This window comes from Rosa chinensis, chromosome 2 (genome assembly GCF_002994745.2).
Source record: "Rosa chinensis cultivar Old Blush chromosome 2, RchiOBHm-V2, whole genome shotgun sequence".
Taxonomy (NCBI): domain Eukaryota; kingdom Viridiplantae; phylum Streptophyta; class Magnoliopsida; order Rosales; family Rosaceae; genus Rosa; species Rosa chinensis.
Genome location: NC_037089.1, coordinates 11,476,468 through 11,492,206, shown reverse-complemented (window position 1 = coordinate 11,492,206; position 15,739 = coordinate 11,476,468). Strand labels below are relative to the sequence as shown.

Sequence of the window (15,739 nt, the reverse complement as noted above, 5' to 3'; positions counted from 1 at the left end):
TTTCAAACTTGTTGGAAATATACTGCCTGGGCTATGGATATTGGCCCGGTTTTTTTCGAGTCCTCTTGTCGGGAAAAATATTCATTTTGGGTTCAAACAGTTCTAACACTTACAAATTTAGATTAATAGGCAAATTAATAATAAGGTCGTTTCTGCAGTAACAACATTTCAAGTGTTAAAATGGGTAAATAGTTAATATTCCTCAAGAACCTGCAACACTTCATATTAGCATGCTTGGAGTAGCAGTGAAAACTGCCCATCAAGTACACCTCAACCTTGTGGTCTCATTAAAACCATTTGTTGTAAACTTCAGCCAAGAAAAAAAAAAAGCCAAGAAAAGGGTACCACTAACCCCCACTGCCCCACATATTACATAGGTTTTATTTTTCAGAATTACATCAGTATGTGGAGAAAAAAAAACAAAAAGGAACTTTTGTGGTCTGTGGAAACATATTTAAACAATGAATAACATCAGTCTTCCTCACATAAGGAAAAGTTTTAAGGGATTGTGAGAACAAATGCATCTCAATCATATGTATTACATTTAAAAGCTAGAATTATAACAACTTAAAACTGTGCATTTGTTTTTAGCCGTTAGATTTACTTGTCCCTCATAGTGCCTTAAAAACTGTCCCTTAAGTGAACAACTATTTTCATGAGAATAAACTTTATGTGGACACTTCATCATAGCTAGATGAGGAGACGAGTCTCTACCCTTTTTTTTATTTTATTTTATTTTATCATGAAGAACTTTATTAATAATTAATTGCTTACAACGAGTTTTGGGGTAATAATCTGCAACAACATTCCAACATGGAAGCTCTTACATAGAATTGATCACACTAGACTTCACACTGGAAATCTATACTGACTAACTCATGGAGCCAAGCTCCAAACAAAGTAAAGGTTGACTAACTTTTAAGGCTTCTTTTGCCAAACGGTGAGTAACCTTGTTGCCATCACGTTTCACATAATGGTTACTACAAATAGATAAAAATTGAACTAAACTCTTAACTTCGTCAATAATATGACCTTCTAAACTGAGATCCTCGGAACTATCCTGCAAAGAATTAATGGCTTACTAGTTTTGTTTTTTTTGAAGAGATGGCTCACTAGTTATAAATTAGAATTTTCAATCGGTATATATATTTTTTAATTTAATTTTTGTAATAAAAAAAAGGACATTCTTAATAGACCTGAAATTCAGGCGTAGGCCCAACCAAGTACTGGGCCAGACCAGACCAGACCGACCCAAAGATTTGGCAGCAGCAAATAATTGGGTCAAATGTCGTGTTCATCACCGCAGCCGATAAATTCCCAATTAGCACTACAGCAGAACTCTTGTGCAAGTAAAGTAAATATAAGCCTCACTATTTCCTTCTCTTTTCTTTTTCTTTCTTCTCCGTCACGAAGCATTTCAATTTCTCTCGATCTTTCTTCTCCGACCTGCCCAGTCTCCCACCATGGTGCTCGAGGTCAGATTCCCCAAAAACCCTAATTGCGCTTCCACTCGTTTTCGATGCTGCGCCATTTCAGAGTCCCCCCAATTTAAAATTTTTTTTTTTTTTGGTTCGCAATTCTGGGAAATTAGGGTTCTGAAAGTCTGATTCCTTCTGTGCAAAATTGTTCCTTTTGTGGTTTTGAACAGGCGACAATGATCTGCATTGATAATTCGGAGTGGATGCGGAACGGCGACTACGCTCCCTCGAGATTTCAAGCTCAGGCCGACGCCGTCAATCTGATTTGTGGAGCTAAAACCCAGGTACACCTCTTACTTAGCTGGTTGAGCTTGCTGGAACTTTTTCGATATTTGGTTATGAGTCCTTTTGGAATTGTATGCTTTTGTGTTAGGTTATAGGGTTTAGTAATTTGCTGTATTGTGTTCTGGGTGCGATGAGGGAGGAGATAGAGGAGGTGTTGGTGTTGTTTTTATAGATATATGAGGGTTACATTTGTTAGCTATTCAAACAACTGAACAGAAAGGTTTTCTGTATGCAGTCTAATCCGGAGAATACAGTAGGAGTTCTCACCATGGCAGGGAAACGTGTTCGCGTTTTGGTAACTCCTACTAGTGATCTTGGCAAGATTTTGGCGTGCATGCACGGTTAGTGCTTCTACTGTCTTTTGCTTTAACCCCCCACTACATACACCACACAAAAGGCAAATCTATTTTTTTTTTTCTGATTAATAACACAGGAGCAAACACAGGGTTTGTTCGAAAAGACCTTGAAATGTTATATTGTTGTTAATTTAGTTTTTTTTGCCTCGAGCAAGCTCAATTTTCCTTGGAAGTGTAGCTCTTGCAAATTATGAGCTTAAATAAACTAATTAAAGGTTGCACTTTGGGGGTGGATATGATTCTTTCTGTTACTACTTCTGAAAGTACGACACTTTACTCTTGTTCTATGTCTGGATTGCATCAATTCATATTTTGTCTCCTTTTTGAAAATATAGGTTTAGAAATAGGTGGTGAGATGAACCTGGCTGCTGGCATTCAGGTGGCTCAATTGGCCCTCAAACATCGCCAGAATAAGAAGCAGCAGCAAAGGATTATAGTCTTTGCTGGAAGGTTAGTTATACCAAGTTATGCTTGTGATTTCACATTATTTTTTGCCAGTTCTTGTATACTTACCATTTTGACTTATGTGTTGTTGTCAGTGTTGTTAAACATGAAAAGAAGACTTTGGAAATGATTGGAAGAAAGTTAAAGAAGAACAGTGTAGCCCTTGATATCATTAATTTTGGTGAAGAAGATGAAGAAAAGTCAGAGAAGCTAGAAGCACTTCTTGCTGCTGTGAACAATAATGACACCAGCCACATTGTTCATGTTCCGGCTGGTCCAAGTGCTCTTTCTGATGTACTCATCAGGTCAGTGTTCATGTGTTTCCCCATTTTCTGTTTTGATGTCTGAATAAGTGATTGGGATAATAGCGCTGGATTTTAAGTTGTCTGGTCTAACATCTTGAACTGTAAATGTGATACTCCTTAGACTAACAATCATGTCTTTGATTGTTCCAATCCTAACTCTCATGTGAGTGCCGCATCACCTCCTAGTAATGGCTAAAATGGTTCAAAAGTTGGGATTTGTATAAACTAAAAACAAGATTGTTAACCTAGGGGGTTATGTCATATTTGAAGTTCAGAGCCTAGTATGTGAGACTAGTATTCATGGGGATTTAATGACCTGGGAATTTCTTTGCTTGAATTAAAATTTTCCATTCTCTTCTTGCAGTACACCTATCTTCACCGGAGATGGAGAAGGTGGGAGTGGTTTTGCAGCAGCAGCAGCAGCTGCTGCAGCTGGTGGTGTATCTGGTTTTGATTTCGGTGTGGATCCAAACCTGGATCCTGAACTTGCCCTTGCTCTTAGAGTATCAATGGAGGAGGAGAGGGCCAGACAAGAAGCAGCTGCTAAAAAGGCTGCTGAGGATTCTTCCAAACAGGGGAAAGGAGCGGAAGAACAATCCAGCTCACAAGATGCAACTATGACAGAGCGTGCCAGTGCTGTAACTTCTGAAGCTGAGAATAAGAGTGTTGATTTCATGGTTGGTGTCATTTCCTTCTTGGGCTTCTTTCTTAGTTTTTCCTCCCTTTTATATTTGTTAACGAATTGTGGGGTGGGGAGAATGAAGCGGGTCTAACAATAAAAAAGTATCATGTTCTCTTGTCCTGACATGGTGGAACTCAAGAGTTCTTATTGATTTTTTTCTTGGGTTCTTAACATGCCCTTGTTTCTATTGTTTTTGTTTCATGAAGAATAAACTGACTCTAAATTGGCAACAGGATGATGACAACGCCCTGCTACAGCAGGCCCTTGCGATGTCGATGGATGAGCCTGCCTCCAGCCATGATATGCGAGACACTGACATGTCTGAGGTAGTTGCAGATGATCCCGAGTTGGCTCTAGGTGAGTTCTCAACTTTGTACGAGCAATACTGCATTCGTTTACTGGCGCATTCTCACGGTGATTAGAATAGCTTTGGGATTAAGATTAAGGCTATTGCTGAAGCTTCGAAGCCGTGGCCATTGGTGAGCATGTCCAGGTGGTTACTCACGGTGAATCATGCCTTACCATTTGCCTGTGAACCACATGTTATGGATGATTCCATTTGTTTGCAGATTTAGTTAGAATTCTCCCTAGTCAATTATTTTAAATTACCAATATCAAAGTTACTGTTTCCTTATTATGCAGTTGGTCTCCTTTCTGATATTTGGTTTTTGCAGCTCTTCAAATGTCTGTGCAGGAAGGTGAAAAAGATTCTGCTAGCGATAAAGATATGAGTAAATTATTGGCTGATCAGTCTTTCGTGTCTTCTATCCTTGCCTCGGTATATCTGTTACATCCTCCATTTTTTCCCTCATTCCCATAAAAAAATTCTGCATAACTCCTCTAGCCTTCAATAACATATTATTTTTAATGTTTCTACAGCTTCCAGGGGTTGACCCAAATGATCCTTCAGTAAGAGACTTGCTTGCTTCTATGCAAAACCAATCAGAGGTGAGTATTAAACTTAACAGGGTTTAACAGTACAAGAAAATAGCATATACTGGATTTATCTAGGTCATGGCTTACCTTGTTATCTAACTTAAAGTTTTCTTAAATGGTGCTCCTTTTGTCTGTGCTGACTTCTTACTCCACTCGGTTTTTGATGTGCTGTTGAACATTTTCTTAGTTAATGAGTGCACCAAATGTTTTGTGTTTTGAAAAATCAACCCAAAATATTTTGAAATGGCCTTCCCTGCAACTAGAAACAGAAATCATGTTAATGATGCAGTAATTTTAGAGCATTTTAATCTGCTTTCAATTTTGTGTGGGTTTGCTTTTGTGGAATTTGTGGCCTAATTATATGAGTTCTATCATTTTAAGCTTTTCTGCCCCATCTAGTTGTATGAATCATACATGGAAATAAGCTGCTAATCAATTTGTGTAAGGAATCCAATGAGGCAGAATAACTTTGTTTTTGATATATGCTATGAGGGGTAACTTTGCAACCAACATACTTGATAGTTTTATACCTGCAATGTATTTTTTTTTCTTTTCTTTCCATGTTATATCTTATATTCTCGTGTGTTATGGGGCAGTCTAGTGTTAATATAGTTATTTTTTGTTGTTTTCTACTTCAAATAGTATCAGTTGAACTTGACAGTAGTCATGGGCAAGCTGCAACCAACACCTTGTGAGACTAATTACACAGGCTCCCTTTCCTCGTTTAGAAAAAAACCATGCCCTGACATGATTCATGAAATGAGATTTTTTCCCCATTTACTCGTGCCTTTGTATTAGATTCAACAATTATGCGTGCATAGCAGTCATGCCTGATAAACAGTTTTGGTGATATCAGTAGTCTAGTAGTTGCTGATCATAATGCCTGCGGTTAGTTTTTTGATTATATAATTTTCTTTTTCTCTCTCTTTAAAAGCCTGAACAAAAGAAGAATGAAGAGAACAAGCCACCAAATGAGGAGAAATGAAGGATGGTGAAGCCGTCTTTCAATTGAAGGTTTCATTTGCTGAATTCACCCAGTTCATGTCCATTCCCAACTTATGATGGAAGATTTTACAATTCGGCAGCCATCTCCAGTCTTTAGTGCTTGTCTGTCTCCTCTGGTTGTGACCTTTAAGCTTATAGATTGAGTTTTGGATCAATGTTTGTTCGGCAGGTCAGAAAGCTGGGTTTAAGCACCAATACATTGATCTTTATCATTTGCTTCGAGAGTCCCTCAGATAAACGGACAGTAATAGCAAAAAATTGTGCAACATTCAACATTGAAATGTATCCTTTGCATGGAATTAATGTTATTACGTGTTGTTAATGGTGATTATTTCAGTCATTGAGTGTGCAGATATTCATGTCCTCATTTTACTAAACTTTCCAATGGTTACTCTCATTGCCGCAGTCACTTTTAGAGTTGCATTGATATGTATTTGGTTTCACCCTTTCATTTATTATTTGTATTTTTCTTATTTTTAAGTAGTCATTATTATCTTTTCTGCGTCACTAATCAAAATGCCAAGATAGATGAGAGATAAGATGGCGAGGGATCAAACTTTGGCCCCATCCATCAAGTTTTAAGGGAAGAAATATAGTTAAGGGCATTACATCTCGTGGTGTGGTTTTGTAAACACGACTATTTAATCTACTGGTCATTATGAAGACCCGTATGGTTGATAATTTCAAAGATAGAGGAAGGAGAAGCAGCTAGCCAAACATATGCATGCAGATTTGTTGGGATATCAGCAACGAATGAAACAAGGAGAAAGGTGAGGTGTTAGGAATCTATTACTCATGTGATAGAGCACATGTTGCGATTATCAAAGTAGCACTATAGGTCACTATAGGTTCCTAATTTTGGCACATACATCAATGTTGTTATTAACTAATCATGTCTTGAATCTGTCATTTTAGATGTTTTCTACCTTAATCAACTCCTCTAATCTGTCATTTACTTGGCTTTTTTATTCATAAGTTTTATCCAAATATTGTATTCCTGGCTTGGAGTTTATGGTGTCACAATTTGTGACTGGATCAAGCATTCTTCTCAGACAAAATGTGTTTAATTAGTTTTATTGAAAACCACTGCTTCTCTCTAATTAATAGAGAACTGCAGAGTCGTGGTTTTTGTTTTGGCCGTTCGAAGCCTTCATCATGTCATACTTATGGTTATGGATTTTTGAGTCACCACTTGATCGTATCTTTTTTTTTTTTTGTGAGAAATCGTATCTTATCTTCATTACTGCTAGTTTTGAATATGGTTGCAGCTACCTAACCGGACTAACTCTGCCCTGCAAAATCTGGCTGAAGTCGTTGCACTCGCAAATTCCTTGCAATGACGAAGAGATTATGGATATTAATATTGCTTCTCCGATCTAGCTAACCGTCATACACGTATACAACACCTCTCTCGAATCTAGTTCGGACCAACAAGACCAGTATGTCTAATGATCGGTCACTATCTTAGCATTCACTGTAAATAAGGGAGGATTCAGTGCACTGACATAAATACATTAATGTACCGATACATTAAGTGGTAAACAAGGCTAGCTAGATACAGAGGTAGACTAATTCAAGATTAAGCCAAATTGATCTACTAATGCATGAAATCGGTCTATCTCTACATTGAACCTAGTCTATTTGATGTGTCAATATATTAACGTATCGTAAAACTTTCTCAAATTAGCTGTCGATCTCATAAGGATATACTCATTTTCTTCATGTAGGAGGAACCATTTTCCCACCCCTGCGTCTGCATTTTCCCGAGTCAATGAAACAAACGTGTCTTGGTAGTAAAACGTAAATGTTTTGGACCCCAGCGTTTGGAATCACCCGCCTCGTAGAATTAAAAAACGGCTCCGAGTCCCAGACTCCGCCATAAAAAAAGTTTTCCATTTCCTATAGAGCTCAAAGACAAGAGACTTTTAAGCGTTTGACACTAGCAGCTCGATCACAAAATGGAGGCCCATATGGCGACTCGTACTGACTGTCCCTACTCTCTCCTCAACCATCTCTATAAAGTTGAGCCGGCCAAAGGAGAAACCGAGGTCCCCCTTTTGTCCTCTTTTGCCCAAAACTCCCCATCACAGCGGTGCTTACAAGTTACAAGTCTCTCCATCACTTCTTCCATAAACTCGGACCATTCCACGGCCGGTGCTTCAGTTTTTGATCATTTAGTGTTTGAAAATGCTAAAGCTCGCGGCGTTTTTCGAGCTTGTGATTGTGGTTGTTTGGTTGGGAGTGGCGAGTGTTGATGGAGTTTTTGTGAAGTACCAGACCGGGAGTGCTGTTGTGGAAGGGAAGTTGAATGTTCATTTGGTTGCGCATTCCCATGATGACGTTGGTTGGTTGAAGACTGTTGATCAGTACTATGTTGGATCAAATAACAGCATTCAGGTCTTTCATTCTTGCTCGAGTTTATAAGCATATATATACTTTTGATGTGATTGAATTAGTAATGAATAAATGAAACGTGTTGATTTTGGTAGGGTGCTTGTGTTGAGAATACGTTGGATTCTGTCGTTGAATCGTTGGTTCGTGATCCGAATAGGAAGTTTGTGTTTGCTGAGATGGTAGGATGCTAATTAGCATTACATTTTGTTAGAGTTTGTCAAGTTTTTTTTTATGTTGTCAAACTGATTTTGGTATGAATTCTAGGCATTTTTCCAAAGATGGTGGTTTACACAAAGTGTGGAAGTTCAAGAACGAGTGCGGAAACTAGTAGATGCTGGCCAGTTAGAGTTTGTGTATGTTCCTATAGCAATCAACTGGTATTTTCGACTTGTATAGTTGTGTTTGCATTTGGAACTTTTAATCTGATATAAGCATTTTATGTGAATGTATAGAAATGGAGGTTGGTGCATGCATGATGAGGCTGCAGTCCATTACATAGACATGATTGACCAAACAACTCTAGGCCACCTTGCTATAAAGCAGCAGTTCAACAAGACACCTCGAGCGGGGTGGCAAATTGATCCGTTCGGACACTCTGCTGTGCAGGGTTACTTACTTGGAGCTGAGGTACATAATTTTCAAATTCAATCAGCAATGTTTCATCTTTTGATATAGGTTGATTTTGTGAGTCATACATGCTTCTCTTAAATTACTTTAGAGTATTAATTACTAAGTTTAACCAGAAATTTCCTTTTGCATATCTCTTCTCATATAAGATTTTGATCTCCAAGACAGAACCATCATGATTGATTAGTTATTACTTAACCTGTTTGTTGTATTGTATAGTTTGCCTAAAAGATTGAAATAGTTTGTTCTTACAATTTGCTTGCAGCTTGAATTCGATTCTGTACATTTTGTAAGGATTGACTACTAAGTTTAACCTGAAGTTTCCTTCTACATATCTCTTCCATATAAGATTTCTGATTTCAAGTCATAAGTCGTAACCATCATGATTGATTAGTTATAATTCATTTAACATTTGTTGTATTGTACTATTGTATGATACTGGTAAAAAAGATTGAAATAGTTTGGTTCATACAATTTGCTTGCAGCTTGGATTCGATTCTGTACATTTTGCAAGGATTGATTATCAGGACAGAGCACAGCGTAAGGGAGATAAGTCTCTTGAAGTTATATGGCGTGGATCCAAAACTTTTGGTTCTTCATCTCAGGTTCGGAGCAGAAATCCTGTTATCTTACTTATTTGTTCTTTATCCAAGACTACATTTGAGGGCTGAGTGGCTGACTACACAAATGTCTGGGATATTTTGCAGATTTTTGCCAATGCCTTTCCTCGTCACTATAGTCCGCCAGATGGTTTCCATTTTGAAGTTTTTGATGACTTTGTCCCTGTGCAGGTTTTCATTTCAAAATAGTACCTTCCCATCAAACAGATTTTCTTGCTGACTTTACTATTGTCCTGATCTGTTAAATGATAAATTGCAGGATAATCCGCTTATTTTTGACTACAATGTTGAACTGCGCGTTAATGATTTTATTACTGCTGCAATCATCCAAGTAAGCTCTTTGCTGCTTGATTTTTCTTTCCAGTGTCATCTTTTTTCTAGGGAGTTGTGAGTTTCATAAAGCTCCTTCCAGTTTGCTGTTTTAAAATTTATGGTGAAGGCTGAATTCTTGAATGATCTCTATATACAGGCAAATGTGACTAGGGGAAATCACATGATGTGGACAATGGGAGATGATTTCCAGTACCAATATGCTGAATCTTGGTTCAAACAAATGGATAAGTTAATTCACTATGTTAATAAGGTGGGGTTTAATCATCAAGATCGTCAATATTTGTGGCCCTTTTCAGATAAAGAATGCTGATTTGTTTAACATGAGCTGCTATTAGATAGCTTCGGAAAAATTTTAGGCTGATACATGACTTTCGTTGAGTTAATTTTTCAGGATGGCCGAGTTAATGCCTTATATTCTACACCGTCTCTCTACACTGATGCTAAAAATGCAGCAAATCAATCATGGCCATTAAAAACTGAGGATTATTTTCCGTGAGTATCAGTCTCTTCTTTGCCTCTTTTATTGAACAGTATTTACTGACTTATTGCATACGTTGTTTGCCAATGACAGGTATGCAGATATAATAAATGCTTATTGGACCGGTTATTTTACTAGTCGCCCAGGTTTGAAAAGATATATTCGATCACTAAGCGGATATTATTTGGTATGGCAATGTCATTCTAGCATATAGTAATCATTCATAGCCAAGATAAAATAGATTCAAATTCTTCTCCCTCATTTCTGTAATGCATGCTGTCAGTTTTAAGCGCAATGTGCTTTCACATTGTAATCACCATTTGACATGGAAATATCTTTTAAGGATACTGTTTTCATCTTTGGCATGTTTTCACCAATGCAAGAAGAGGATCCACTCTTCCTATCATCTACTAAGTTGTGTATTGGTATTAAGTGTCAACTGTAATTTTCTATTTGCGTACAAAGGCAGCAAGAGAACTAGAATTTCTGGTTGGAAAGAGAGCAAATGGTTCAAGTACCTATTCCCTTGGAGATGCTTTAGGAATTGCACAGCACCACGATGCTGCCACTGGCACTGCTAAACAACATACAACAAATGACTATGTAAAGCGCCTGTCAATTGGTGTCACTGAGGTTGCGAATTACTATCTCTCTAATTTGTTCCTTCTGATTTTGCCTTTGTCTCTGGCATTGTTATTATCCTTGTAGGCTGTATATAACAGAATTGCATTTTCTAGGCAGAAGCTGTTGTCAGTTCTGCTCTGTCGTGCCTAACTACAAATAAATCTGGAGATCAATGTAAAGACCCTGCAGTTACTTTTAGCCAGGTGACACTTCATTGTGGTCGTAGCACATTGGATCAATTGGTGCCAATTTTCTAGATATACTAACAATTTTTTTAAAGTTCCAACTTTTAAGAATCTAGTCAATCCTCCTCATCTATGCTGAGTTTCCACCTCTTTTATTTCTTAATCAGTGTCGACTACTCAATATCAGTTTCTGCCCTCCAACGGAGGAAGATATTCCAGAAGGGAAGAGCTTGGTACTCTCTATCTCTCTCTAAATGGATAATAGACAGGAAAATCTTTCTTCTTTTTTCGTTCATTCTAACTAATTGTTATTTTCAGGTTGTTGTGGCATATAATCCTCTTGGATGGAATCGCACTGAGATTGTTAGGATACCTGTGAGTATGGTTTTCTATTAAGTTTATGCTATCAGTGTAGGTTTCCTGAATTTTCATTTTGGTTTCCTTTTCAAGTGGTTTGAGAGTAAAAATTTCAATCAGGTTAATTATGATGATCTTGTTGTTCAAGATTCCTCCGGAAACATCCTCGAGACACAATATGTGAGTGTGGATAATGTTACAAGCAATCTAAGAACATTTTATACAGAAGCCTACTTGGGACAGTCATCAAAACAAATTCCCAAGTACTGGCTAATCTTTCAAGCCTCTGTGTCACCACTTGGTTGGGACACATACTTCATCTCTAGAGGAGCTACCAAAGGTAGATCAGATGTGCATTCCTTTTCTCTCTCCTTCTCGGCCTTGGCAATTCTCAAGATGTCCTCTGACCTGTTATTTATTTATTTATACTTTTTGTTGCCTATCTATCTTGTAGTGTGCAGGTTTATTACAATGGGCTTTTAAGTTCTGATCTGCTATTATAGAATAGCATAAGACAGCTATACTCATAGATCTCCTTACATATGTATTCCAAACTTTTTTGTAGGGAAAAGAAGAGTTGGACTTCTCTCTGTGAAGGACAGTCCACAGAATGAGACCATTGAAATTGGACCAGGAGATCTGAAGATGTCCTTATCTTCTGCTTCTGGACAACTCAAGCGGATGTATAATTCTAAAACAGGAGTAAGTTTTTTCACATTTCTCAAACAGTAAGTAGCCTCGCACAATCATTCATATTCCTCATACTGTAGGTTTGCTTAGTCTGCTACTCTGCTTTACATACTGTACATGCTTTAGAAGCTCTTAATTGGTTGTCATTTTCCTATTCTGCTTTGTACTACAAAAGGCCTTTCTGTTACACAAGGTTCATAGTCTGTACAATATTTACTGACCGTGGGCTTACATATATGAACTGCATAAAAGATTGGTGGATTTGCTTCTTTATTTCAAAATGGTGTGGTGGAAGTTTACATCAACTTTATTTAATCATCATATATATATTGCCAGGTTGATGTACCAATACAGCAGAGCTACCTCTGGTATGGTTCAAGCACCGATGGCCAGGTTTCCAACCTCTGTGCTAGGATTTTGATACTTAATCATGTAATTCAAGTCAATGAAGTGCTTCATGAACTAATATATGCAATTTTATGATTACTGAATCAGGCTTCAGGTGCATATATATTCCGGCCTAATGGTGCCCCTCCAACTATTGTGTCAAGATCTGTAAGCCTTCTTTTGCATATCATGCACTTTGCAAGCTTTAAATCACTTGGAATTTGAATATATAAGATAAGAATTGAGAGATAATATTTGTATTCAGTTCTAGCTTGCATCTTTCTTCTTCTTCTTCTTCTTATTTTTCTTCTTTATTTTAATTTTATCCTGCATCTTCTCATTTGTTGTTCACCGTATCACTCGCATCATATTAAAGTTTCCTGATTTTGAACAAAATCTATTCATATGTGATTTGTGGTGTTTTAGTGTGCCTTAGCTTTCTTATGTTTCTGCCCACATGGTTGGATCATCAGGAACATTTCATAACAATTTAACAATATCAAGCTAATACACAATAATATATACAAGTGTTGGTATCTCATCTGTTGTCACTATAAAATTATAAAGATTTTATTTGTATTACAGGTACCCTTGAAGGTCTTTCGTGGACCATTATTCGATGAGGTTCACCAAGAATTCAGTTCATGGATCTATCAGGTTTGGCATATTATCAAATAACTTTCTGGGGTGGGCTGTGTTTTTGATATCTGAGATCCTTAAACAACTAATTTATATTTTTTGTGTGAGCTTCGACATCCATCAACAAACTAGAAACATCATTTGGTAATAACAATGCAGAAGTGGATCTGATGTTCACTTTATATACTGTGGACAACTGGACATAAAGCGAGTGCTACATCACAATTTTAGATATGATAGATTCACCCCATTGGTTCATGCTGTCACCAACCACGTTTTACTAAATGAAAGCTTGTGTTATTATTAGGTCATTAGAGTTTACAGAGACAAAGAGCATGCCGAAGTTGAATATACTGTAAGTTATATACCTCTCATTTTTTAATTTTTATCTGATGAAAGAATTATCTTTCTTTATTTTGAAATCTAACTGTCCATATTTCATAAGGCTGGTGAATGCTTTATTTACTGAAAGAATCAATAATTTTCATCTTCCTAGACTTAATTCTTGAGCTCTAACATATTTTTATTTTGAAGATTGGTCCAATTCCTACAGACGACGGTGTTGGTAAAGAGGTCATCACACGAATGACAGCAAACATGGAGACTAACAAGATGTTTTACACCGATTCCAATGGGAGGGATTTCATTAAAAGGGTAACTCCATAATGAGTTTCTCATCCAATACTAGTATTCTACAGGAAATTTTAGATGATGAATGTCTTTGGGTAACCATTGTTCGGAAAACTTGGTCGCTAGGATTTGGACCAACAATAATACTTTAATATATTATTGATATGTCTTGTGGACTCTTAAATTCGTTGCTTAAATCATGGTTTTGCAGGTACGAGATTATAGAGCAGACTGGAACCTTTCAGTTAATCAACCTGTTGCAGGAAACTACTATCCAGTAATTTTCTTAACAGTACTAGTGAGCATGAACATACAGAGACACACATATACTAGAACTAGCTAAGAATGGACTGAAGATGTTCCAACCTATTCTAGTGTTTCTCTTAATGGTAGTCATTTTCCTGTTCAGCTAAACCTTGGGATCTTTACTTCGGATAACAAATCTGAGTTCTCAGTCTTGGTTGATCGTGCCACTGGAGGATCCAGCATTCAAGACGGACAAGTAGAGATGATGCTACATAGGTTCGATTTTGACTCGCTGTTTTATCAGCATTTCAGATCAAGTAATTCCTTTATTCACAATCTAATTCTTCCTGTTATAAACTCAAGGCGTCTACTGGTCGATGATGGTAGAGGGGTGGGTGAAGCCCTTGATGAAACAGTGTGCATCAAGAATAATACATGTCAAGGACTAACGGTATAATGTTACAACAGCCATGGAATTGTATATAGTTTCTTTCTATCATAAGCATTTCACAGAATGTTTTTGCCATACTTTATGTTTTCTCATTATCCTGTTTTGTTTCCAGGTTCGAGGAAACTATTATATGAGCATAAACCAGTTCGGGGATGGTGCCCAATGGCGTCGGACAACTGGACAAGAAGTTTACTCGCCACTTCTTCTAGCTTTCACCCATGAGGTATGAGTTGACCGTGATTACAGATCGCTGCCAAATAAGCATCATCACAGTTGTTCTTATAATTTAATTGCCTGTTCAGAACTTGGAGAATTGGACTGCATCTCATTTAACAAAAGGGTCTGTCATGGATTCAAGTTACAGCTTGCCTCCCAATGTTGCTTTGATTACTCTTCAGGTGACTGTATATTAAGCCGCTGTAGAATATATCAAGTGCTTGGAGTTCTGTCTCTCACACACCTTACTTTTGCAGGAGTTGGATGGTGGAAGTGTACTTCTCCGTCTAGCACATCTATATGAGGTAATCGAAATGAGCCAACTAATAAAGTGCCATGCATGATCTCAACTGTTAACACAACTTTTGCTTCCTACTTTGCATTAATTGCTTTTATGTTGTATTCATTTGGTTAGGCTGCTGAAGCTCCTCAATATTCTACATTGGCAAAAGTTGAACTGAAGAAGATGCTAACAGGAAAAACGGTATGTACTTCGTACTCCAGATATGAGGATTATAAGATCAAGTGGTCATTCTGTTGGTGATTGTTTACATACTCTGTTGGTGTTTGAACCTTCAGATAAAGCAGTTGAAAGAAGTGAGCTTGTCAGCAAACCAAGAGAAGTCAGCGATGAAGAAGATGACGTGGAAAGTCGAGGGTTCCACAGGAGAAGAACCTACACCAGTAAGAGGCGGCCCTGTCGATAGTTCAACTCTTGTTGTTGAGCTTGGACCCATGGAGATACGTACTTTCTTATTGAAATTTTAGGCAGTCTATTTTGCATCTTGTTATATTCAACACGATAAAGCACCAATGATTCCATAAGTTTGTCATATATTGAGGCCAACATATTGAGTTGATCAGGTAAATGACTAAATGAATTAATTCATTCACACACAAAAGAGACAGTTGAATCGAAAATTGAAGGGAATATAGGTTTTGGCATGCTCATGGTTATGTTTTTTTTCTTTCCCTTCTGTGAAGCGAGAAGCAACAATGATCTTCAGGAGTATACAATTCCTGATAGTCATGGCATTGGACGATAAGGAAATTAAAAGTCAGAGAGCCTGAGAACATATATATCTGCAACGGTTGCATATCCTAAATAATTTTGATGAATTTTAGGAACCTCATTGTCTCACAATAATTGAATGAAACGTAACGTTGCATAAAATCTAGCATTTATGTGTCTAGTCCAAACAGAGTTATTTACCCTAGATTAAATCATGTAATATAGGAGAGTATATTGTATTAATCTTCCATTTATGTATAGGATTTGTTGCAAAGCACTGCTTTTTTTTTTTGATCATGGGAATTATCATTCAATAAAACTGCAATTACAACAATGCCGCAATCACAACACCCAAACTC

General features: G+C 37.3%; 2 protein-coding genes across 2 annotated transcripts; both read left to right on the top strand.

The window, feature by feature from the left end:
* Positions 1-1,314: 1,314 nt before the first annotated feature.
* On the top strand, positions 1,315-5,868 carry LOC112186678 (26S proteasome non-ATPase regulatory subunit 4 homolog). The gene is made up of 10 exons (XM_024325176.2): positions 1,315-1,475; positions 1,649-1,762; positions 1,999-2,104; positions 2,455-2,569; positions 2,659-2,868; positions 3,233-3,545; positions 3,784-3,907; positions 4,225-4,328; positions 4,430-4,498; positions 5,421-5,868. The coding sequence occupies exons 1-10, from the start codon at positions 1,464-1,466 to the stop codon at positions 5,469-5,471; spliced, it is 1,218 nt and encodes a 405-aa protein (XP_024180944.1). The 5' UTR covers positions 1,315-1,463; the 3' UTR covers positions 5,472-5,868.
* Positions 5,869-7,446: 1,578 nt separating this feature from the next.
* Positions 7,447-15,228, top strand: LOC112186677 (alpha-mannosidase). The gene is made up of 29 exons (XM_024325175.2): positions 7,447-7,888; positions 7,981-8,064; positions 8,150-8,238; positions 8,338-8,512; positions 8,998-9,117; positions 9,220-9,303; positions 9,392-9,463; positions 9,602-9,715; positions 9,857-9,957; positions 10,037-10,130; positions 10,409-10,576; positions 10,681-10,770; positions 10,920-10,985; positions 11,071-11,127; positions 11,230-11,449; positions 11,675-11,811; positions 12,136-12,192; positions 12,295-12,354; positions 12,772-12,843; positions 13,133-13,180; positions 13,360-13,479; positions 13,667-13,732; positions 13,865-13,977; positions 14,065-14,152; positions 14,265-14,375; positions 14,455-14,550; positions 14,626-14,673; positions 14,784-14,852; positions 14,948-15,228. The coding sequence occupies exons 1-29, from the start codon at positions 7,679-7,681 to the stop codon at positions 15,134-15,136; spliced, it is 3,018 nt and encodes a 1,005-aa protein (XP_024180943.1). The 5' UTR covers positions 7,447-7,678; the 3' UTR covers positions 15,137-15,228.
* The last annotated feature ends 511 nt before the right edge of the window (positions 15,229-15,739 follow it).

Excerpts from the sequence above, each read along its gene's own strand:
- LOC112186678 (XM_024325176.2), top strand. Across the intron at positions 2,105-2,454 it reads GATTTTGGCGTGCATGCACG|GTTTAGAAATAGGTGGTGAG; the intron begins GTTAGTGCTTCT and ends TTGAAAATATAG. Across the intron at positions 3,546-3,783 it reads ATAAGAGTGTTGATTTCATG|GATGATGACAACGCCCTGCT; the intron begins GTTGGTGTCATT and ends AATTGGCAACAG.
- LOC112186677 (XM_024325175.2), top strand. The coding sequence starts at position 7,679 with ATGCTAAAGCTCGCGGCGTTTTTCGAGCTTGTGATTGTGGTTGTTTGG. Across the intron at positions 10,577-10,680 it reads TGTCAATTGGTGTCACTGAG|GCAGAAGCTGTTGTCAGTTC; the intron begins GTTGCGAATTAC and ends TGCATTTTCTAG. Across the intron at positions 12,355-12,771 it reads CAACTATTGTGTCAAGATCT|GTACCCTTGAAGGTCTTTCG; the intron begins GTAAGCCTTCTT and ends TTTGTATTACAG.